General features: G+C 38.5%; 1 protein-coding gene across 1 annotated transcript in view; it reads left to right on the top strand.

The window, feature by feature from the left end:
* Positions 1 to 24,629, top strand: part of Itga4 (integrin subunit alpha 4) — a 72,388-nt gene that overhangs the window by 25,731 nt on the left and 22,028 nt on the right. Inside the window, exons 10-17 of the mRNA XM_032903554.1 lie at positions 2,110 to 2,221; positions 3,957 to 4,051; positions 5,177 to 5,267; positions 5,774 to 5,819; positions 6,187 to 6,341; positions 9,023 to 9,177; positions 19,213 to 19,362; positions 21,337 to 21,413. Of these exons, the coding sequence (XP_032759445.1) occupies positions 2,110 to 2,221; positions 3,957 to 4,051; positions 5,177 to 5,267; positions 5,774 to 5,819; positions 6,187 to 6,341; positions 9,023 to 9,177; positions 19,213 to 19,362; positions 21,337 to 21,413 (881 nt within the window). The remainder of the gene's footprint in view (positions 1 to 2,109; positions 2,222 to 3,956; positions 4,052 to 5,176; positions 5,268 to 5,773; positions 5,820 to 6,186; positions 6,342 to 9,022; positions 9,178 to 19,212; positions 19,363 to 21,336; positions 21,414 to 24,629) is intronic.

Genomic DNA, 24,629 nt, shown 5'->3' on the forward strand with positions numbered 1-24,629 from the left:
CAAGTATCTTTCATTTCTCCCTTGTGGCAAATACCTGGTACATTTCTCTGAATGAGGAAACATTTAAAAGAAATAGTGTACCTAAAAATCATGTTAAAGTAAAGGAACATTTCCCCCCGCTGAAATCTCAGGCCATCCAAATATGCAAACAGATAAAGGGAATGCTGAGAAAGCAAAGGATGGGTCTGCTCACCAGGCTTCCCTTCCCTCCGATTACCCAGAAGCACTGCTGTTGAATACTGAAACCAGCTCAGCACCTGGTTTTCACTTTTAAATCCCACAGTGTGGATTTCTCTTCTTCTCCTTGCATTTTATCCATTTCTAAACTCTGAAATGGCACTAGCCATGAAGCAGCCTAACATTTCCTTTTCCTCGTCTGCCAGAACCTCTGCTAACATGGGAGAGGACTCATCTGTTTCGTTTACCCTTGTTGTTTCATGGCCCATACAAGTCCTAGACAGGCAGACACTTCAGAATTATTGTCAATGAACTGAAAGAAAGAAGGTTACTTGAAGGACTCGGGTTTTGACCTAATCTATTAAATCGCTCTCAGGGGTCCCCAGTGAGCACTTAGCTGCCATTCTTGATGACTGTAGGATACTTGAACAGGAGCAATTACCACTTACTCCTGGAACTCTTCTAAATCAGCATTGTCTTGAGGTTTAAGCATTGTGTGTCTTCACTGAAGCCCCATCTCTTCCTTTGAATCCTTTCCTGAGGAGCCCGCCCATCTTATCCTTCACTCCTTGGATGTAATTCCATGCCATGTAAATGGTAGTGATTGCAGCTATAGAGATAAATTTAAGTTTTCAATTCATTTAGAACAAAAATGGCCCTTTAAAAAAGCTGACAACAATCCCAATCGTGACTCCTGAATTTTAGGATTTGGTGAGATGCCAGTCAAGGAGGAGTCACCGGAATGCAACGTGGTACATGGCAGGTGATAAGTACTTTCAAAGTAGACATTCTTTACTTTGACCAACAGTATTTCAAGGAAGAAATAGTATTTGAGACAGAGAAAAAAATAGGAATTTTCTGTTATGAAGAAAAGGTGAAGGTGACTTGGTAAAGCATTGAATGTGTGTTTGTGGAATGAAGAGTAGATTTACCTGAGAAGAGAATAAGACCTGTGAGCACTACATGGAATTTGTTTTTCAAATGTGGGATTGGAATGATCAGAGCTCATTATCACAGCATAATTAGACAGCTCATCCCATATATAATAACTGCTCACTTTTGATTTCCAAGATGAGGGTGGACCAGTGCATTGCTGTTTGGACGTTTCCAAAAGGCCACTTGAGTCATGTCACCTGTTATCTCAGAGACCTCCCCTGGCTTCCTATGGTTTCCTTCAGAAAGAGTAAATTCCCCCTTTTAATCCAATTGCTGTATACTGTAGGACAGCAGTTTGTCTTTTGTTATTGTGTTCATTATATGTTTATTAATTAATAAATATATGGCAGATATTAACATTTATGTCTAACTTACACATGTAGCTATTTTGCTGAACATTTTTTTTCTGTACATCGCCACCACACCTTCCTTGCAGTAGCCACCTTGCACACCTCTGAGTGACATCTCTCTCAGATCATCTTTCCTTCCTGGAAGTCCTTCCTTGCTTCAGTTAGAATTATTTTCCTTTCTTCTCATTAGTGCAAAGCTGTTTGTACTTGTAGGTCATGCCCATGCTTGTATAAAGCCCATCTTGTATCTGTGGTTCTGGAGGAAACAGTGATATATATATATATATATATATATATATATATATTCATTCCTCCTTGGCTGCTTTCACTGGTTCGCTCTGTCCAGTGCATTGTCTTTAGCAAGAGCTCAATAAGTGTTTGTTAAATTGAATTATCAAAATGATTTATTGGATTTTCAAAGCTAGGGATCATGAGTTCGACCATTTTCCATGTCCTCTGAGCTCTAATCATGCTATTATATATGTTGACTTAATAAATATTTATTGAATTGAACTGGGATGTGTGTACTGAAGCTCTGTCTGTGGTTTGACGCATTAGAAAAATCCATATCCAATTATAGCAGTAAATCACGTGTCCGGTTGCCGGGCGGTTTTGTAATGGCACCTTTCTTTCCATTCCTGTCTAGGGAGCTGTGATGGTTGAAATGGAAAGAGTGCTCGTCGGAAGTGACAAATATGCTGCCAGGTTTGGGGAATCCATAGCAAATCTTGGCGACATTGACAATGATGGCTTTGAAGGTAATTAAAAATCTCTGACTTGGTACTTAATTTCCATGCTTAAAATAGTTCAAGGAAGCAAATGTGATCGTAGTTTTGAGCTGTTTGCCTTTTTGTTGAAAGGGGGACAAGAATGATATGCCACCGAGATTTAGATAATCTTATGTCAGTTATTGATCTTTAACATGGTTAATTAGAGTGGGATATTCAAAGCATTTTATTGATTCTAAAGGTGTCATTGATTATAAGTAGCATCACTCTTTTCTCATCTCTAAAATGATGCCTATCGACTTTTGATATCCATCTTTTCTCTCTTTTAAAACGATCCTGATATTGGAGAGAAAGCATGAGGGGTCTATATCATTGGACCATGGTATTTAACTAGCAGTATAGTTCAGAAACTGACCAAACCCAACTGAGTCAGGTGGCGAAGGGGGAGCGTGCTCTGGTGATCACTTCTATGCCAGGAACACTGTCTGGAGCTGCATTGCTATAGGATCTGGAAAGACCCCAGTGAGAGTCACAGCGTTGGTGAGAAACAGCCATGAGAGTCAAAGGAGTGGCTATCCACCAACTGATCCTGAAACATTTATATGATTAAATAAATGGCACTGTCTTAACCATGCATTCTACCCTGGACATCAGGCTTGCTTCCTCTATACCTGTACCCCCTTAGCCTATTACTGGGAGTTAACTGATCCCATGAAACTGCACACATAGGATAGTGTGTGTAAGGGAGAGTGTACCATTTCCCAGAGTGCAACAGCTTCCTACAATTCAGGAAGTAAGTGTTCATGTTTTCATGGCTCGGAATTGCATCTTCTTGATACTGTCATTGGTAATGAAAATATGGTTTGCATTAAATAACAGGCAAAAATTACCATCGTGGTTGTGAAAAAATTCAGACAATTTTCATGAAAATACACTTTCTATTCTTTAGATATCAGTTAAAATAATTAAAAATGTTGTACGTTATTAAATACATTAATATGCCCCCATAGAGTCATGCGTTATAACATGACGTGTTCTTGTAGCTATGGAATGTTATTTTTCCTCATTCATGTCTCATGTATTTACATCACTTAGGCAATGAGATGAGTCAGCATGTTTTCCACCCCAGTGTCATAAATTCAACATTAATCACAATAAATTCATTCTGTCATTATTTTACAAAACAAGGCATTTTTCTGAAATTCTATTTTGTATGTGTGTGGTCTCTAATTACCACCACTGGAAGAATTGACTTAGAATCCATTTTAAAGTAATAAAAAAGTCTAGACTTTCAAAATTAAGGTTCTTCTGGTCATACAATCTCCTGTTATAACATGCCAGATGCTGTTACATGCAGTTGACATGTTGCATCCTTGCATACCGAGCATGTTTGTCTCTGAGTGTTCTCTTTCCATAAATGGGGAAGTAAGACACATAGATGAAATACTGGGGATTTACAGAGTAGCGGGGTACAGCAACAGAGTTGAGGCGGGTGTCACGAGGTTGGTCTGCAGCCCCTGTATGCTTCACTATTATAAGAGTGTGCTGCAAAGCCACCCACTCTGTTATTTTTCCTTGCAGGACTATTAGGGCATAATCCTGAAGACTATGAAGTTAGTAATTTATTCTGGAAGAGTGGTTGGGTTTCCTTATAAGAAGGAGTTTTTACATTATGTCACATGCTTTCAGAATCACAAAAGCTAGTTTTCCAAGTTCATTCTTTGCATCGAGAGTGTCTAACATTTCCACTATTTAAATCCAACAGATATTGCTATTGGCGCACCACAAGAAGATGACTTGCGAGGTGCTGTCTACATTTACAATGGCCGAGTAGATGGTATCTCCTCTACATACTCACAGGTAAGATACTATTCAGTCTTCCACAGGGTACTGGTGATTAAGTACCCTCATTATTCAACTGGTAATGTGGACTTGTTTTCTCTCTGAAATACTTACCATTTTTATTTTACCGTATAATATTGGTAAGTGGTCTTATTTTAACTCTCGGATTTCCATTAGTGTTCCAATCCATTCACATTCTTGTCTTTATGTGTGACAACATATCTATGTTCTCAAGGCAATGGCTATTCTATTCCAAGTTTGCCCACTTAGATATCAATTGTTCTTCCTTACAGATAAAGCTTTATGCTTTACAGAGCTAGCACAGGGAGCAAAATGCGTTCCTAAGACCATGTTTCTTTCCATGTATAGTCGTTAAACTAATACCATCTTAATATAATTTTGTGACAAGACTCTCATTTCAGTTCTATATCTTGACAACTCAGGGCATTTCAGTGTAGAAAAAGACCTTTTTTCCAAAGATTTACTAGCTAACATTATTTTGCTGAAAGTAAGAGTGGGCAAATGACCTTCTAAATTTAATGTAAAAGTTAGATATACGTCAAGTCAAAGATACCGATGTTTTTCTTGCTATGAATAGCACCAACGTATTTCTAATTCAGTGTGTGAACATGAAATTAAAAAGATGGAGCAGACTGAAGTATGGACTGTTCTTAAATGGGAAGGGGCGATCTGTCAAAACCAGCAGGTTTTCATCAGATATCTGAATACTAAAACATGATAAGTAGTAATAAACACTTGTTTTCCAAACTCTATTTATTAATGTTGGTTATGGAAGTAAATACAGAACTTGAAAAAATTTCAAAGACATGAAATAAGTAATTGTTTTGGAAACCCTAAAAATTATCCTGTAAAATACTGCCTTTTTCACAGCATAAAGTTTTAGTAACAAAATAGATTTCAGGTGTTTTTAAAGGTGGGAAACTTTACCTATCTTAAAGTGTTTTATTTATCTAGAATGCATTTTCTTAGTCAATGTGCTAAGGTAAGTCTGAGAAGACCTAAGCTAAGAGCTTGGAAATAATTAGATATTCAATAACTTTCCCATCAAAATCACACAAATACACGCGCGTGCGCGCGCACACACACACACACACACACACACACCCTCTTTATTTTCCCCAGAGAATCGAAGGACGTCAAATCAGCCAGTCACTAAGGATGTTTGGACAGTCTATCTCAGGACAAATTGATGCAGACAACAATGGATATGTTGGTGAGTAGATATGTCACTTTCAGGACTGGCAGGTGGAAGCCCTTTTGTGGGATGCTTTAGTGTGCACACGGAGAGCCAATATGAAGGATTTCAGGTTACTCGTAATTGTGTTCTTGAGGAAGAAAGAAGTAGCGAGGAATTCAATCAAATGTGATGAAAAGCAAGGAGAAATCCGTTTTGAAGGACGTGAAAGGGGTCTTCTGGAGGAATGCTTCAGCTCGAAGCCTTACGTTTGGTTTGGCAGCCTAGCATGCAGCCTCTTTGCTTTCTTGTAAAAACATTGCTGCTGCTACTTCTGAGTGAATAGAGTCAGACAAATGGTGAAATGGATCTGAGGATGCTAGCTTGCCTCTCCTGATTACATTTCTGTAAAGGTTGGTTTGATACAGTTGAAACGTGATTTGCAGTTCAGCATTTGTAGCTGCAAGGTAATTCTCTTTAACTAATAGTGATCGTTAATCTACCCTGTTGTTTTTTTTCTTTTTTCTTTTTTTTTTATTCTGCAGATGTAGCGGTTGGTGCATTTCAGTCTGATTCTGCAGTGTTGCTAAGGTGAGGTTGATGTATTAAGCTCCATAATGACAGTTGGGCCTAAATGTAGAGAGTAGGCAGCAGGTTTTAAAAGAAATGGCTTTGGTGGGGCTCCTTTTGGTATCCTGAAGTTTTATTATTAAACATTGGGATATTTTTTCTCACTTTGCTTGGATATAATTAAACAGATCATCAGATAAAACTAACGGTTTTATATGTTTAAGTGAAAATTTCTCTTAATCTGTACACAAAATATAATCAAGCACATATGTACACGCTACGAAGTGAGCGTTTTGATGACACTGCTCATTTGTTGAACAAATGTAATTACTGTCTTTAAAGTAAGATTATTCTACATCTGATACTAATAATCATATTGCCTTCTTAGGACACGGCCTGTAGTGATTGTTGAAGCATCTTTAAGCCATCCTGAGTCAGTAAATAGAACAAAATTTGACTGTACTGAAAATGGACTTCCGTCTGTGTGCATGGATCTTAAACTGTGTTTCTCATATAAGGGCAAAGAGGTCCCAGGCTACATCGGTAAGCACACCCCACAGAACTAATGCCACCCTTGAGCATACACTCATTCTTTAATCCAGGAGTCAATTGTGTGCCCTCATTGTCCATTATCGTGAGCATTTGACATTTCTTTAGGGCAGAATAGAATAATCTTTTGTGTGTACCTCTTGTCTGTCTGTTTTTGTTCTCAAGTTGTTCTAACCAGTGTATGAGGCACAAAGGAGGCTTAGTGTGTATTTCAAGAGGCACAGCTAGGGTCATCACTTGCTGAATTAATTTAAGGTGAATCCTCTGTGCTTAACCAGTGAAACCTTCAGAATCCAAAGAGGGCACCACAGCTCCTGCTTTGCAGGGATCCTTTTGAAATGTCTTCATTGCTATTACTGCCTTTTTAACAGTAATGGAGAGGGGACATGGAGCCTCAGGGATGCTATGCAGGTGTTACAGCACTGAATTACACCCTCAACACTACTGAGCTCGGAAAATCTGGAGCTAGCATAGGTATGAAGGAATAAGAGGCACGGGGTTGTTTTCTAAAGTATATGCTATCCTATTTGAATAATTAAAGATGCTTATCTGGAGGCTAGCCATGGATTTAGTATAGGTAATATGCTGCTACCCTCAGCTCTGAGACCTGTGCTCATTTTCCACTTATAGGGAATTCTTCACTTGCCTGCCATAGAGAATGTAGCAATTGATGGGGATCATCCAAGAGGGTAGTTAAATCAAAGTCTCACACACAGACACAGGCACAGGCACAGGCACAGGCACAGGCACAGGCACAGGCACAGGCACAGGCACAGGCACAGGCACAAGAGAGAGAGAGAGAGAGAGAGAGAGAGAGAGAGAGAGAGAGAGAGAGAGAGAGAATTTAGAATAATTACTAATAAAAGTAGCCCGCAGTAAGTCATATTATACCTGGGATTACTATCGTTTGAATATTAGTCACTTGTGAAATTGATTATGCAATAACATTACAGGCTGCTGTTATATAAACATCACAGAGGCTGCCAATTACTTATAGAGCCAAACTTTTGATATGATATAGAGGTTTCAGTCTGAGCAATTTTGTTATGTAACGTGCACAATGAACCCAGCATCTGTACTTTGAGACTCATTTTTAATAATCTTCTTGAAAAGCTCTGGCCAGAGCTGAAGTAATAAAAAGATGGGCAAACCCTCATCTGGTTATTGGCACCTGGAGAGTGTGACCCCAGAGTGAATTGCACATTAGCATAGACAAGCGGATGGATTATCTGAAAGATACACATGAATGGATGTGGCTGTCTCCTTGTTCTTCCAACTCCATTGAACCAGATATATTTCTTCATGTCTGAAAATGAATATATGAAAGGTAATAATCACAGTGTTCTTATGAAACAGGCTTTAGGACTGTCATCAGATGACTCTGGTAAATAAAACCCACATGGTAGTTTTCTTTGATGAAGCCATTTTGTTCTGCCCCTTGATGGGAAGGTATTTGTAGTCCCTCCTTCTTTACCTTTGCTTTGGACTCAGGTGATAAATTTGAAGATGGCTACTTTAGTTGCAACTCTCTCTTGCTCTCTAGGTATTAAATGATGGGTGTTGTAATTTTGAATTCAATTGATTTAGACTTTATTTTCTAAAGTATGTGATGGTTGAAAGAGCTATTTGAAAATGAATGTAAGAATAACAAGTTTTATGCATACGTTGTAGGCCAAACATCTTCAAAATTTTGTTTCTTTCAATATATAAATATTAAATGAATGTTGCAGGAAATGTATATATGTCTATATATATGTATATATATATATATATTTAAAATTTTACTTATACATCATTACTCCTATGCAGTGAGGGCAACTCAGTGGAGGACTGCTCTCAAGTCACTTTGTAAAGAGCCCTTTTAGAGTCAGGAAATGAGGCTTACTTCCTTGCTATAATCTGCCTTGATGACTTTATAGCTTTTTAAATTCCCCTCTTCTTTTCTGAGCTGAGGATCTTGTTTTTCAGCTAAATATTAACTATGTCAGATTTTAACCACTCCCCCAAACCACTAGAGTATTTGAAAGAAAGGTTATATGCTTTTCATTTTGCACAGATTAATCCTTGAGGTTCAAACCATGAAGTAAAGTCATAAAGAATGAATAATTGGCAATTGGACTGAATTAGTAAGCCATTTTATAAATGTGTGGGTTATGACCAGTATGTTCATTTTATATAGGAAAATTAAATACAAATATCAAGCTTTCAAATAAGAAACAGAAAAGTAAGGGACCCGTACTATATTTGATATTAGTCGTGTCTCACAGAAGTCATCTATCACACAAGACAGGTTCCCCCTGAGCGATGCTGGAAATCAGGGCTCTATCTACACTTTTGTCATTGGCTGGTGTGTAGACAAATGGGACTCCAAAAGCTTGTACTGTTAGAAATGATTTTGATGGTGTGGTGTTCACATTCTTATATGTGAAAAGATAAAGGAAATAACTAAAGATTTTAATAAAGAAAACTGGGGAAGTTAATAATTTTTATTTTATTAAAAATAATTTTAAAGAGTATTTTATTTCTTTTTTTCGTACTGCAGTTTAACTGTTTAAATCTGAACTAAGGAAAGAACTTGGCCTACTAATTCAGTGTTTCCTGGTTGACATGTAGCTGCTAATACCTCGGTGCCCTAAGAACGGATGATAGTCACGGCTCTTTCTCTGTTTTGGCAGTTTTGTTTTACAATGTGAGCTTGGATGTGCACAGGAAGGCCGAGTCCCCGTCAAGATTTTATTTCTTCTCCAATGGGACTTCTGACACGATTACAAGAAGCATACGAGTTTCAAGCAGTGGAGAGAAATGTAGGACACACCAGGCATTCATGCGGGTAAGGGAAGCTACTTCCTGTGAAATATAGACACCCCCATATAGACACCCCCATTGTCCGTGCCGTAACAACTTACTGTGTGTTTATGGGTTGCTAGCTTCCTGTCCCGGTTAAAACATTAAGCAGGATCAAGCTGGAAGTCGCAAAGTCCACTTCTGGATGTATTTTTATCTTTCTCTGTCATATTTGTCTGTGTCCGTGCATCCAGAGACTTGCCTTTCCCTTCCTCTGATTGCTGTTCCCTGTGCTCTGGACCCGCTCACTCGGAAATGTGCCTGTGTCATTCTGCAGAGCCTCAGACCTTTGCTGTGGTGTGTCTGGGGTCTTGGAGCAGGGCGGATGTTCCTTTGCTTTTCGTGACCTCAGCTAGGCAGACGTCAGCGCGAATGTGTTCGGGTTGTTTATCCCCACTGCAGCTTTGTGGGGGTGTCAGTGGGAGCTTGTGCAGTTGTGGCTTGGTAAGGCTCGTTTGTGGGCCAGGGTGACAGCTCTTGTGATGGTTTGGGGGTGGATAATCCTGCCGAAGCACTGTGAATTTCATGCTTCTTTTATTAAAACACTCATTCTCAAGCCGAGCATCGTGCTCCTGGTTAAATTTTAGTATATGAAGCTGTGTCAGGGTCTTTTCACTAGGGAAGCATGTATTTCATCAGAAAATCTATTGTCACCAGAAAGGCAAACTGTTCCTAGGAGCCCTTTCTGGGACGTGAAATAGTAGACTCAGCTTAGAACTTAGTATTCCCTAAGATACTATTCCAGGAAAGGTAAGCAAGCACCAAGACCGGTACACTGCCTTGCCAAGAACACTAATCTCCAGGCCATTTCCCCATCTCCCTTCACAGGGCTTATTGTGCTAGAATAAAGCTATAAGAGGAGGTCAGAGCTAAACACATAAACTGGTATTCATCAGATACGTGGTTTGGATACGAGAGGTTCTTTTATTTTCTTCCTTCACAGATGTGTTTTGACTTCTGTTAGTCAATTACAGAGAAAGGCTGAGGCCATTTTCAGGGCAATACGAAGACCAGCATTAGATGTTCTCAAGGAAACAGGTTGTGTTTAAGTTACAAAAATAGCAGCAAATTGAGCTTGGTTTATTTTGTCCTGTTCCCTGCTGTTGTTCCTACGAATAAAGGATCAGATCATCCAAATTGTACATTTTCTTCAGAGCACATTTGGAGCAGAATTAGAGCTTAGCAGAGGCTTTCATAGTCTATTTCATGTATCCCTCCAGCGTTACCATGACTTTTATGATAATGGGGTGCACTGTTGACTATAGGCCCTATCATGAATGTTGTTGTTGTTGTTGTTGTTATTATTATTATTATTATTATTGCTAGAGAGCAATGGTAATGGGCTAGGAAGACTCTCCAGCATTTAATTGCATCCCAAGTCCTCCTACACTATAGCAAATTTAATTATAGTATCTAGTGATGAGATGGGATATGCACCATGTAGAACTTTAGTCACGGTTTGCTCCTTTTTTTTCCTTTCCTAAGTTACATAAGCAACTTCAACTTTCATTTTCAGAAACCCAGAGAAGATATAGGGACTACTGAAGTAGCAGGTTCAGCTTTGAGTTCTGCCAAGGAGCTGTAGCTAATACGTCAGAAGGGAGTACAGGTGTCAAGAAGTGCAGTCTCTCACCCCTGCCTCTCTGGTTGCCCACACCATTAGGAAAGATCGGCATTCTAATTCTTCACAGTTTAAAGCACAAGACAGCAAAATCCAAAATCTCTCTCTCTCTCTCTCTCTCTCTCTCTCTCTCTCTCTCTCTCTCTCTCTCTGTCTCTCTCTCTCTCTCTCTCTCTCTCTCTCTCTCTCTCTCTCTCTCTCTCTCTCTCTCTCTGTCTCTCTCTCTCTCTCTCTCTCTCTCTCTCTTTTCCTGATGAAGCAGAGAGGAAGATGGGCAGTGGTCAGGTTGACTGACTAGTTCTTGTGTTCTGTAAGAGATGTCCAGTATCAGACTGTGTGCATTTGACCTAGAGCCCCTCAAAATTCAATATGATAACACTTCCTGATATGGTATTCAGGGGCACTAGTGAGGTAGCTGACTTGGTAACTTGTTGACAAGGACTAGAGTTTAGATCCCAACATGTATTAGTCAGCTCACAACCTCCTATGAGTCCAGTTCCAGGGGATCTGACATTTTATGGCCTTCCATGATCATCATGTCTCTCTCTCCTTCCCTCTCTCCCCCCTCACAGACACACACACACACACACACACACACACACACACACACACACACACACAGATGCACGTATACAGACACACACACACACACTCTCACACACACACACGAATATACAAATAAAAATAAATTTTTAGTGTTTTCACACTCAGTACACTCAGCATTCACAGGAGGTATCCCCACTAGGAGATACCAATTAAATCTCAATTTTTCACTAAGCTCTCTGGGTGCCACTGGGTGTTTATTAAATATATTGTGTCAGCTTCTGTTTGAGACACTTACACATTCTCAGTGAAGACAAAGTAACAAGATCACTACCTTCCTGTAGTTTCTAGGCTAGCAATAAGAGACAAAAGCATGCTGGGAAAGAAACCTCGAGCATTCTAGACGCTTATGCAGATAAGGGAAAGCATGTAAAGGAGGAGCAGAGTTCAGGAGAGGGAGAGATAGAGGGAGAGGGGGAGAGAGAGAGAGAGAGAGAGAGAGAGAGAGAGAGAGAGAGAGAGAGAGAGAAAAGGGAAAGTGGAGAGGAAGAGGAGAGACACTGGGTTGGCAGATGGACATAGTTAAAATACAATATACCTAAGAGGAGGGCTCATTTAGAAGGTGACATCTAAGTAAAGACCCAAGGGGTGAGGGTGTTTCCCATGCAAAAATGCAAGGCAGTGAACCCTGAGTTCAATTTATGTCAGCAATATGTGTAAGTTCCTCAAACAACATGCTGGACTGTAGCTAGAGCCATTCACTGCATGGGCCTGCAGAAGCTATGGAGATCCGCTGTTTGGTCAAGTACAAGCATAGTACATGTGTGGCTGGCTTGGGAATCATATTCCGAGAATCTCAGATATAGGAGCAGAAGGTTCTGGGAGCTAGGTTTAAAATACTTCAGGACAAGAAGGTGACAGGTTGTTTTAGGGGACAATAGAGAGGTGAGGTAGACTAATGAAATGAAGCTTGGGATGGAGGGAATACTTGCAGACAGACCTGATGGGATCTGTGAGTTTTTCTCTAGTGGGATGGAGATTTATGGCAGAAATTTGAGCAGAGTGTATATGACTTCAGTATGAAAAGCACTCTGCCTGCTGTGAAGAGAGTATCGATGGATCATAGGTTGCAAGCACTGACACAGAAAAGACTACTGATATCACCAAGATCAGAGTGATGTTTCCATCAGAGGTGATTGAAGACAAATTCTATGCCATTTACTAACGTGCTATGTCAGACACCTGAAGGAGAGTCATCAAGACGAGTACAGAGTGGTTAGCCCAAGCAACCAGATACATCATTTCTATAAACTCAGAAAAAAAAAGCACTGCAAAAAAACCACAACTTTTACTTGGAACATTCTATTGTGCAGTTGTGAACTTGCTGAGAGGGAAACATATTTAACTTCTCAAATAAACATCAGTTAACCATTGGCATATGCTGATCTATACTTGGAGAAAGGCCACAGGAATGCCTGTCATCATCAATATTCTGAAATCCAGCAATTCAGTGCCTTACGAGTAGACTTGTGTGGTTGCTGAGGTGTAAGAAACAAAAATCATATGGAAATGATTGAGAAAAGATAGCTTTTTTAGGGCCTGGTGAAAATTGGTGTGTGTGTGTGTGTGTGTGTGTGTGTGTGTGTGTGTGTGTGTGTGTGTGTGATTGTATCTTTCTCAGCATGTACTAAACATCAAAGATTTTTACACTTTAAAGAGATGATTTGTATGACATGTTAACAGTATGTTAATAAAGGTATTATTTTTAAAGCATCTTCACAGGTCTCTCCAGTGCTAGTAACATGGCCCCCTCCCTCTGTACTTGTCCCTGCATGCGTGGGAATAATTACCCCCACACATATATGTGAATTCATGGGTGGTAGACTGTGATAGACGTACTAACATAGCATTGTATCTGTTGACTCTTTGTGTGCACAATGAACCAATTAGTAAATATCTTCAAATGCTTATGCCTGAGTAGCTTCATATTTTGACCAGCTCTATTTGTCCCAGTAATTAAGAGTAATAAGAGGATGTGGACTTACAGTCACAGGGTCAGACATACAGATTCTATGAAAGAGAAAGAATACAACTTTGCCTAATTTTAGGCACAAGCTAATCAGATTTCTTGTGGGTACCATTTTATGAAAATTCAGATGAAAACATGGCATAGAATTTCATTATGTTTAATATAATAGCACATGTCATTTCATAAATACACGTCTAAGCAAATCCATGTTCTTCCCCTCAAATTCTTATTGTCACTCTAAGACATTTTTAGTGTTTTAGCTTCTGTCTCTAGATAGAGCTGATTAAGTTGAACAAGTGTGCTTTTTTTCCCCTACAAAAGCACATGTACATCCCATATATTATGAGAAAAGCATAATTAATAGGTAATTGGGATAATGAAAGTAATGTTCACCAGATGTAGAGAAGACCTCGTGGAAAATTAGTATGAATTAGGTGCCATGTGATTTGGTCAAAGCAAGCTTGTTGAGAAGAATTAATATAGTGGACATGTGGAGGGACATTCAGTGACTGTCTAGTTCCTATGCCCAGGGAATAATTTAATCAAGTTTGCTATTGTAATATTCAGGGCTTCAAGCTGTTCCATTTTCACAAGTTGATAACTTGGGATTTGGGTTTTGATTTGCAGCATTCCGATATGGTCAAGGTTTCCTGTTGAGATGATCATTTACCAAGTAATTTAATCAAGAACATCTGGAGATAAAAGAATAAAAACATAACCCAGTATCTTGAACACCATAGTTCAGGCTCCAGCTCTTTCAGGTGCCATTGATCTATAAATCTGATAGGCACTGCAACACCGTATTCTACTTAATGCTCTCTGAGTGACAAAAAGCCCCACTTTCCTATGCCTCCAAATGTTTCTCAGCAGTTATTAACCTAAATTTCAGTGTTTGATTGGCTACCTTATATAGCTCATTTGAAGTTATATGTGTGTGTATGTATATCTACACATACATACACACAATTATAACATCGAGGTATTTCGCATGTCATCTGACCATCCCAACAGTATGTAGACATCACCACGGTCATTGCCACTGTCCTTTTCAGATAATGCAACAAAACATAAACACAGTAAATATCCAGGCCAATGTTATACAGGGAGTAATAGCCCTGTTATGGGGCCTTTAGGTTCTCGTCTTCTTCAAGCAAATAATTCAGTTGAGAGCAGAGGTAGTTTAATTAGAAGTTTATTTAACAAAGCAAATCAAAATATCTACTCCAAAAAGAGATCAGAGGAAGTTTCCCCAAAGAGTTCTCAAAGGTAACATGAGTAACTCTTTTCCCATCACATATCATGGTGGACCAGAAATGCCACTCACGATCTTCTCAATTTTCCCATGCTTTTCTAAAAGCCTATTCAAAATCAAAGCCATAACATAAATGACATTTTAATGAAGCCAAGGCCCTTTCAAGATAAGTTCTCTTTGTTAGAACACATGTGCAGGACAATACACCAGCACCCTATTTCTATACAATAATAACATCCTATCTCTATCATCAAGGACATTTAACCAAGTGGTATTTTTTTTTTGGTTCTTTTTTTCGGAGCTGGGGATCGAACCCAGGGCCTTGCGCTTCCTCGGCAAGCGCTCTACCACTGAGCTAAATCCCCAACCCCCCAAGTGGTATTTTAATATCAGAAGGCATAGCTACCATGATTCAGCTATCACGTCACACATCTAAATCCTGTTTTAGATAACTTGAGGATCCCGTGATTGTTTGTCTGTTCCATTTTTTTTTATTGAGGCTTTTGCATGAAAGCTGGGGCCATGGTTTTGCATATTTTTTCCAGTTACACACATAGGAGTTCTACCTCTCAGATTCTACCTAGCAGACTCAAGATTCTACCTTTATAATAGGTATGTTTAACATGATATATTAATGTCTACTGTGTGAATAGAAGAAGAAACAGTTGTACTCTTTCTACTTATAATTATGAAAAGAATGTTGAATAAACACAGTCTTTTATGTAGTAAATGCCACCTTTATAAATGTATTAGATTGATTTTCTTATGTGAATAACACAGCAATAATCTATAATAGATTGTACTACCCATTAAGAATTATTGATTGCTAGCTCCTTAAACTCAAGTCCTTTAATTTGCTTTTAAGAAGTGATCTTTAAGCCATGTACCAATATATATATATATATATATATATATATATATATATATATATACCACTGATGTTACTACTCAGCAGGAGAATTGTTAAGTCGGCCCTGAGGAACTCGGATACAGGATTCTAGTATTGGTTAATTGGGGAGAAAAGGAAGCCATGAGAGAATGTGTTAAGGGCAAGTGAAGTCAAGAGTGAATGTATATTGCTGATGTAGACACAGCCATGCTAAGGACCCAATGCCTCTGATCTATAGGAAGGTCAAAGCTTTCCTCATGCAGCTCATGCTTGGAACTGGCAAAGCCTCCCTCTTTTCTAAGTGCAAATGTTGGTAATATGTGCAAGTATGAGTATTTATGCACAACTGATCAGTGTCTGTAAAAACTAGCAAAGCAGCTTTCTCATTTTGGATGTTTGTAGACTGAGACTTCTGGCTTATAGAGACTTCTTACCAAGACTAGCTAATGACTGTGCTATGCATAATAAGTGCACCAAGGTTCCCAATTATTGAGTAGTTGGCATTACTCCATCAGAATGTCCACTGCCCACCTGGCCCCAGATTTTCTCTCTCTGTGTGTGTCTATGTGTTTATTCTTTCTTCATTCCCTCATCGGACCAGTTATGTCTATCTTTGGAGCCATTCAAAATTGTGGCAGGTTAGAAAAAATCTGTCTGTCTTGGTGAAATTAATTAAGTTTCTTTGATAACTAGAAGAAACTTGTTGAATGCATTCCTTTAAATGGAACTTATAAATTGACACATAAACGAAGGTTGAGTCAATCTTGGCTTGACATTTAAATGGTCCAGATGCAGATGACAAGATACCAAAAGTCTGTGCTCAGTTTTTCAAATTGTCTCTAGACATAGTCACAATTGTAATATCAAGAAAAATGAATAACCCTATTAAAAAATGGGGTTCAGAGCTAAACAAAGAATTCACAGCTGAGGGAATGCCGAATGGCTGAGAAACACCTAAAGAAATGTTCAACATCTTTAGTCATCAGGAAATGCAAATCAAAAACAACCCTGAGATTTCACCTCACACCAGTGAGAATGGCTAAGATCAAAAACTCAGGTGACAGCAAATGCTGGCGAGGATGTTGGAGAAAAAGAGGAAACACCCTCCATTGTTGGTGGAGTTGCAGACTGGTACAACCATTCTGGAAATCAGTCTGGAGGTTCCTCAGAAAATTGGACATTGATCTGCCTGAGGAACCAGCTATACCTCTCTTGGGCATATGCCCAAAAGATGCCCCAACATATAAAAAAGACACGTGCTCCACTATGTTCATCGCAGCCTTATTTATAATAGCCAGAAGCTGGAAAGAACCCAGATGCCCTTCAACAGAGGAATGGATACAGAAAATGTGGTACATCTACACAATGGAATATTACTCAGCTATGAAAACAAATTAATTTTATGAAATTCAGTAGGCAAATGGTTGGAACTGGAAATATCATCCTGAGTGAGCTAACCCAATCACAGAAAGACATACATGGTATGCACTCACTGATAAGTGGCTATTAGCCCAAATGCTTGAATTACCCTAGATGCCTAGAACAAATGAAACTCAAGACGGATGATCAAAATGTGAATTCCTCCTTCTTTAATAGGGAAACAAGAATACCTTGGCAGGGAAGAGAGAGGCAAAGATTAAAACAGAGACTGAAGGAACACCCATTCAGAGCCTGCCCCACATGTGGCCCATACATATACAGCCACCCAATTAGACAAGATGGATGAAGCAAAGAAGTGCAGACCACAGGAGCCGGATGTAGATCGATCCCTGAGAGACACAGCCAGAATACAGCAAATACAGAGGCTAATGCCAGCAGCAAACCACTGAACTGGAGAACGGGATCCCCGTTGAAGGAATCAGAGAAAGAACTGGAAGAGCTTGAAGGGGCTTGAGACCCCATATGTACAACAATGCCAAGCAACCAGAGCTTCCAGGGACTAAGCCATTACCTAAAGACTATACATGGACTGACCCTGGACTCTGACCTCATAGGTAGCAATGAATATCCTATTAAGAGCACCAGTGGAAGGGGAAGCCCTGGGTCCTGCTTAAGACTGAACCCCAGTGAACTAGACTGTCGGGGGAGGCGGCAATGGGGGAGGTGGGGGGGAACACCCATAAGGAAGGGGGGTAGGAAGGGGATGTTTGCCGAAACCGAAAGGGAATAACACTTTCGAAATGTATATAAGAAATACTCAAGTTAATAAAAAAAAAAAAAAAAAAAAGAAAAATGAAGGCTACTCACATTGTTCTAAACTGGTCCCTGTATTTGTGAACTATATTTATGGAACACAGTCAGCCCTCTCAAATTCTGAGGTCATTTTAATTTAAGCTTTTGTTGTGCTTAACATGTTCATGTGTATTGGTCTTTAACGTGTTTTATTTCATGAAGGGCCCAGTGGACTTCTGTTATAAAAGCTCATGCACTGCTTTGTTAGTAAAGACCTCATAACTTCCCCAGACAAGGAGGAAGGGAAATCTGTCTTTCTAGTGAGTCTTGAGCAAGCAACACCATGCTTTGTGTCTTACCTCACTCCCATGCATGTGTTTTCGATTCGAGAATAACTTTTGGATATACTGCAGTGCTGATTTAATTGAGTCCTGAATGCTTTCGGATTATTTCCACTTGGTTAAATTGTTTCCGTTTGTACTGTATGTCAGGAAATAGTTTTGATGATAGAATGACATGATTTTAATGAAGAGAATAGTAAACAATAAAATGAAAATATAATGAAAAACATTCTAAGTCCATGGGAAATATTCCTAAAAGAAATAAAACTAATGCATGCTTGGAGAAATTAAGATTAAAATGGAAGAACTGATAATGTATTGGAATAAACACAGGTTTGTCATTGGAAACTCAGTAAAATGAATGTTAAAACCTTCATCATTCAATGGTGTATTTTTGACCATGTAGACACAAGAAGTGTTATGTAGAAATCAGAAAGCCACTACATATAAAGGAATTCTATTCAAAACAGAATATTTTTAATGGTTACCTGCTGTATGATTGGTAAATAAACCTATAAACTCTGAGTGCGTGTGAACAATTATAGCATAGCAAACAAGAAAACTGTCACAGTGAGAAAATTCAGCAAGCTTAGAAATACAAACCTAACATCATTCCTGTATTACGAGTCATGGTATTAGATAATTAAGGGGAAAATATCATTATGATAAATAAAAAACCCAGAAATGCTCATAATAAATATGAAGTCGAATGAATCAAACTGAGTACAAAGTGTTCCAAGAGATTTAAAGAAAGTTTACTGAGCAAGATTATTTTCCTATAAGCACATAGGGGATTATTAAGTGAAATAGAAGTGTTGAGGAAAACTTTGAGGTTATTTATTGAGTATGTAAATGAAAAATATAAATATGTATATTATGATACCAATCTATAAGAATTGTACAAAATATCATGGAAGGGAAAGTGCTGAAATTCTGACTTCTGCAAATACTGTCATATGGTAGTTTTTCATTTCATACTCTTTGTCCTGTCACAAGCAACAGGACCATTTCTCTACTGCAAAAAGAACATACCGTTCAATTTTTGTAAAAGAAATTTTGCTAAAATGTGGGGCATTGTGTCTTTTTTTTGATCCTTTAGAGAAATGATTTTGTGTATCCTTTTCTATTCATGCTTCCTACTCTTATTTATATCCATGATTTTCAATTCCCTTAGAAAGACGTGCGAGACATCCTCACTCCCATTCAGGTTGAGGCCACATACCACCTTGGGCATCATGTGATCACCAAACGAAACACAGAGGAATTCCCACCCCTCCAGCCGATCCTTCAGCAGAAGAAAGAAAAAGACATTATTAGAAAAACGGTTGAGTATTTTCTTGCATTTAAAACTTAACATACTTAAAACATAATTGAATTTTTAAAATACAACAAAAATAATTGAAATGTACCTGAATTGTTTAGAAATTTTTTAAAATGTTGATGAAAATCTCTCTCTCTCTCTCTCTCTCTCTCTCTCTCTCTCTCTCTCTCTCTCTGTGTGTGTGTGTGTGTGTGTGTGTGTGTGTGTGTGTGTGTGTGTATTTAATAATCCCTTTGGGATTTTCAATTGAACATGTTTAAACTTGCATTTAGTCACACGAGTACCTTTCTATGTATAAATATTTATGTAGAGCATATGTAAGTTTTTATCTCCTTGAAGAAATGAATTTCTCAAGAGAAAACACATTAGGCATTGGTTGTGCTAAGAGCTGGTTATTCAATATCTTTCTGGGCACCCACGGGTCTATCTGTTCTATGCACCCACTGGTCTTCCCCATTTTGTGCACCCACTGTTCTTCCTTTATTTATTCCTCACCTTCTTTTCTTGTCTCTTTCCTTGGCCATGGATCCACTCTGAATTTTCAATTCTCCTACTGAAGTTCTGTCACATATAAACACATTTACTATGTGACAAAATTTCTCTTTTGAAAATTCTTTTATATGTTTTTAGCCTCATTTCAATAATAACTGCATACTCAGATGATCCTGCCTTCTGGCCAGTGAACTGTTATTTTTTTCCTAAATTGTTCTTGAGTATTTCTGTTTCCTTGACAATGTTTTTGCTCCTGCAGTCCCAGTGTTGAGACCTTCACTGTCTATCATTGTAGACATAGTTAACAGCATGCATTGGGGCACAGTCAAAAGGCCCTCACTAAAGCAAGTACTATTGGCACACAGAATATATAATATGACAGGGACAGCAGAAGGTCTAGTTTATACCTTGTCCAAGCAAAATTGCTTTAAATCATGTTAGCAGACCTACGCTCATAATCACTACTATCTGTTCTAGGATGCTTGATCAAAATAACATTAATAACTTAAGAGCAAAGTTCCAGATTCTTGCATGAAAATGGTTATGCGAGTCAGTTGAAATTTTTAAAAATTCTTCTACTGAATTGCAGTTTTCTATATCAATTACTTTCCAATGTCCTCAGTTATTTAAATGCCGATACTACAAACATACAGGAGAAAATATTAGCAATTTGCAATCTATATTTTGATTCTTACACCCATGTGCTCTCTAATTAGGAATATTAGGAAGAAAATCATACTGACTTAATCATTTGGTGGAATATTTGTACTTCAGCCACCCCAGGGGTGGACTAAGTTCTATTATGTCACGTGACTATTCACTTCCCACTCCCTGTGCCTTGTTTCTTTCTTCACTTTCTAGATCTCCCTTTCTTTGAAAAGAATAACTATTGAGTTATTTTAATATTTTTATTTGCTTTTATATAGCATATCCTTCACATCTTTCTGAGGAGTATATGCATACCCAGTAGTGTACATGGATCCTTTTAAGTGACTAGAGCTCAATTGAACAAACTTCACGACAGGCCACCATTTAATTTTGTTCAATGTGTCCACAAAGTTTTGCCTCTCAGTTTCTACATGTAGATGTATTCTTGGATATAAGTCGCTGTCCATCCCTATGCCAAAAAAGAATGGAAGCTTTACTTTTGTGTAATAAGTTTGATCAGAATATAGCATGAGAAAGTGGGGAAGAGGCAGATTAGGAATGTCTTTGCAGCTGCTATTACAAATATTTTATAGTGTCTTTAATATAATTTCTCAAAACTTATTTGACTTAACACATTTAGGCCTGGAATCCACTAGAAGAACTGAGTTTCTATAGCCCTGAAACTATGTATTTGGACCTCCTGACTAATTCCCAGATTGAACCTTGGGGAGGCATAAGTTATAATTTAATGTGTGACTTTTATTTTTGTCAAGCACAGGTGCCGCATTCTTTAAATACATAGAAATTAAAATAAATGTTGTCATGTTTTATTTCTAGATAAACTTCGCAAGGTTTTGTGCCTATGAAAATTGTTCAGCTGATCTGCAGGTTTCTGCAAAAGTTGGGTTTTTGAAGTAAGTATAGTTTGCTCTGTTTTTCATCAAAAGAACATAAAGGGTAGATGCATGGTGGTTTTGGTTAGAGAAAAGCTAACCCACGAATGTTAACATCATTTAAAATATTGCAAAATGATAATGTTTTGCTGTGAGGAACTGCATGATGCTTATATCATTATATATATTATATATTACATTATATTATATGCATTATATCTTTAAACATTACCATTTTTTAAAGAATGAACGTATATGAGTGTCCCTAAGGTTTTATGAAGTGTGTTTTAATTATTTTATTGTAACTTAGAAGGTATTTCAGGATTTAACTGTGCTTTGAGATATCATTATCATAGTCATAATTATATTTTAATATTTTTAAGGACTGGTAATAAGGGTTTAGTTGGGAAAAAAATTAAACTTTACTACACAATGGTTAGTATATTTTACGGCTAGAAAGTGAGTTACACGACTCAAACTGGTATGCAAAATAATGTATTTTGACAAATTTGAAAAAGAATAAACTAACTTGTTCTACATTCACAGCAAGATAAACAGAGTAGGAAGAAAATACAATACCTAGAATAGCATCAGGCGTATTGCAAGAGCTGGGGGAATAGGGATGCCCACTGTGACTTTGTAAGGGAAAGGAAACCCCTGTAATTATGCATCACGCAGAGGTTCCCTATATTCAAATGACTTCGTACATCTGTGGACAATGGAAATAAAAAAGGATAATGAATAAGGATGCAGAGTGACCAGGAGGGGGAGGACAAACTGGTTTAGAAGGTGGGACATAAGGAAACCATGCAACCATAGTTTTATGTCAACTTCACACAAGGAAGAACCATTTGGAAAAAGGGAGTGCCAATAGAGAAAACGCCTCCACCAGATTGGCCTACAGGCAAGCCTGTGGTGCATTTTCTGATTGATTTGGGAAGGCTTAGCTCACTGTGGACAAGTGTCATCTCTGGGCTGGCTGGCGGTCCCACTACAAGAAAACAGGCTGAGCAAGTCACTTGTCCATAGCCTCTGCATAGCTCCTGCCTCAAGGCTTTTGTCTTGACTTCTCTGGATGATGAACTATGAGATGTAAGAGAAACTAAATCCCGTCTTCCCCAACTTGATTTTGGTCATGGTGTTTTATCACAGTGATAGGAAACTTACCCAAGAAAATGGAGCTTTGGTACACAGATCCTTACTTACAAATCACTCTCAATACAAGATTTAAAGTTTCCTCTACACATTAGAGACTCCTGAGATTGCATAGGGATGAGAAATGTAAATTTTACAGGATAAATGGGATAAATGACTCAAATATTGGGACTCATTTTATTCAAGGAACTTAAAAACAGTAGAAATTCTTTTGGAAACTATAAAGAGATCTTCAGGAAACCAAGTCCTGATAATATAACAAATGGAGGATATTAAAAAATGGCATTAATATTAATATTAATATTCTATACCAAGATCAGATAGCATAATGATGGGAAGGGCCATGGAGTTTGCATCTAAACTGCAGAAGGAAAGAATGTCAGTGGGCACAAATAATGACTTTTTTTCAATTCAATTCAATTCAATTCATTCATTCATTCATTCCTCCTTCCCTCATTTTCTCCATACTTTTCTTGCATTTCTCTCTCTCTTTCTCTCTCTCTCTCTCTCTCTCTCTCTCTCTCTCTCTCTCTCTCTCTCTCTCTTGTCACCCCCCTCTCTGTTTTTTTCTATGTATGCCTGGCTGTCCTGGAATTCACTATATAGCCCAGGCTGGCCTTGAACTCACAGAGATCTGCCTGCCTCTCAATTTCTGGAATTAAAGATATATGCCCATCTTTTATATATTCCTTGAGTGTGACTTATTTAATCATGGAATAGCATGCCATGTGAGGATCAGAGGCAGGGAAAGGATAAATCAGAGAGGACGACCTTTGGCTTACATCCCAAAGGACATGTTAAAGTTCATTCCTGAGCTTAGCCTGAAGCATCTGGAAAATCCTCACTCTACCTCGTGACTCTCTTTTCTGTTCATCTTCTTGATGACATCCTGCTGTGTTTCCTCTTCCATCCTCTTCTCAATTGTGCTTAGATCATCTGTACTTGCCACTCATGCCCTACCCATTCTCACACAGTCATGTTTTCCTGGGCTAACCTTACTTACAACTACAACTTCTCCTGCCATTCCCACACTGCTTATGCCTAGATCAGCATCTTCGAGCTGCACACCCCATGGCCTGTTGCCCGGTAAGCATGAAGAATATCACACAGATTGATTCTGACTAGTTGTTATTCAGCAATTGTGTAACTGATACTTAATTACCTAAGCAAGAAACTAGATTTTACCTTTTTTTTTCTCATTTGTTTTATCCTTGAGATCTATCAATTATATAAAATTTAAAGTACACCATTTAATCGTGTTAATTGTCTATCCTATCTCTTTCTTTTCTCTCTTTGCTATTTTTCCAAACCAGATACCCAGTAGACTTCTCATATCACCTAGTATTCTGGTTTTCCAGGCATTGTCAGTGTCCTGACCATCATGTGTTCAGGAAGACCTAACATCTATAATTGGGGCGGGGGGAGGCAAGGATCCCTTAATTAATTGTTAAATGATAAGGATTCAGTAGGTCATGTTAGACTTAAAATTTAAACTTCTTGGTCCAGTTTCTCACCACTATCATAGGTCTTTTTGACATCAATGGAAGAATGTTTACAGTTGTTTGGCCATGACACAGATCCTCATATCCACCATCTTCTCACTTCTGCCTGATGAACCTGTATTTATCTTTTAAACCTCAGCATTTCTGAGATGTGGCTGTCTATTTCCAACCCCCTACCCTAGACTCCCTGTACTCCTAGGCCTATGGCACTTTATTGAATGTCTCTCTCCGCACAGCTCTGGAAGAGCTGTAAAGCAAGTCCTGTCCTTGTGTTTATCCTCCCAGAGCCTAACAGAATGCCTGGAGGAGAGGAGGTGGCTAAGAGGTTTGCTAAGAATGGAACAGGAGTTCCCCCACTTGACACTCCAGACTTACAAGTAGAGAAAGTTAGCCTTAGAAAGGAGTTAAGATTCTCTTCAGCTTAAGCTACAAAGCTGGGGATTATGATTGATTGCTTCCTTGCAATTGTGGAAATGAGTAAATATAGAAAAGTCATGGGTTGATGCTGTGGTAATTCAAGTTCATAGATAACAGCTGAGGATATAGGGGATAGTTTGAGGGACAAAGGCTCCAATGTGAC

This window comes from Rattus rattus, chromosome 5 (assembly GCF_011064425.1).
Source record: "Rattus rattus isolate New Zealand chromosome 5, Rrattus_CSIRO_v1, whole genome shotgun sequence".
Taxonomy (NCBI): Eukaryota; Metazoa; Chordata; class Mammalia; order Rodentia; family Muridae; genus Rattus; species Rattus rattus.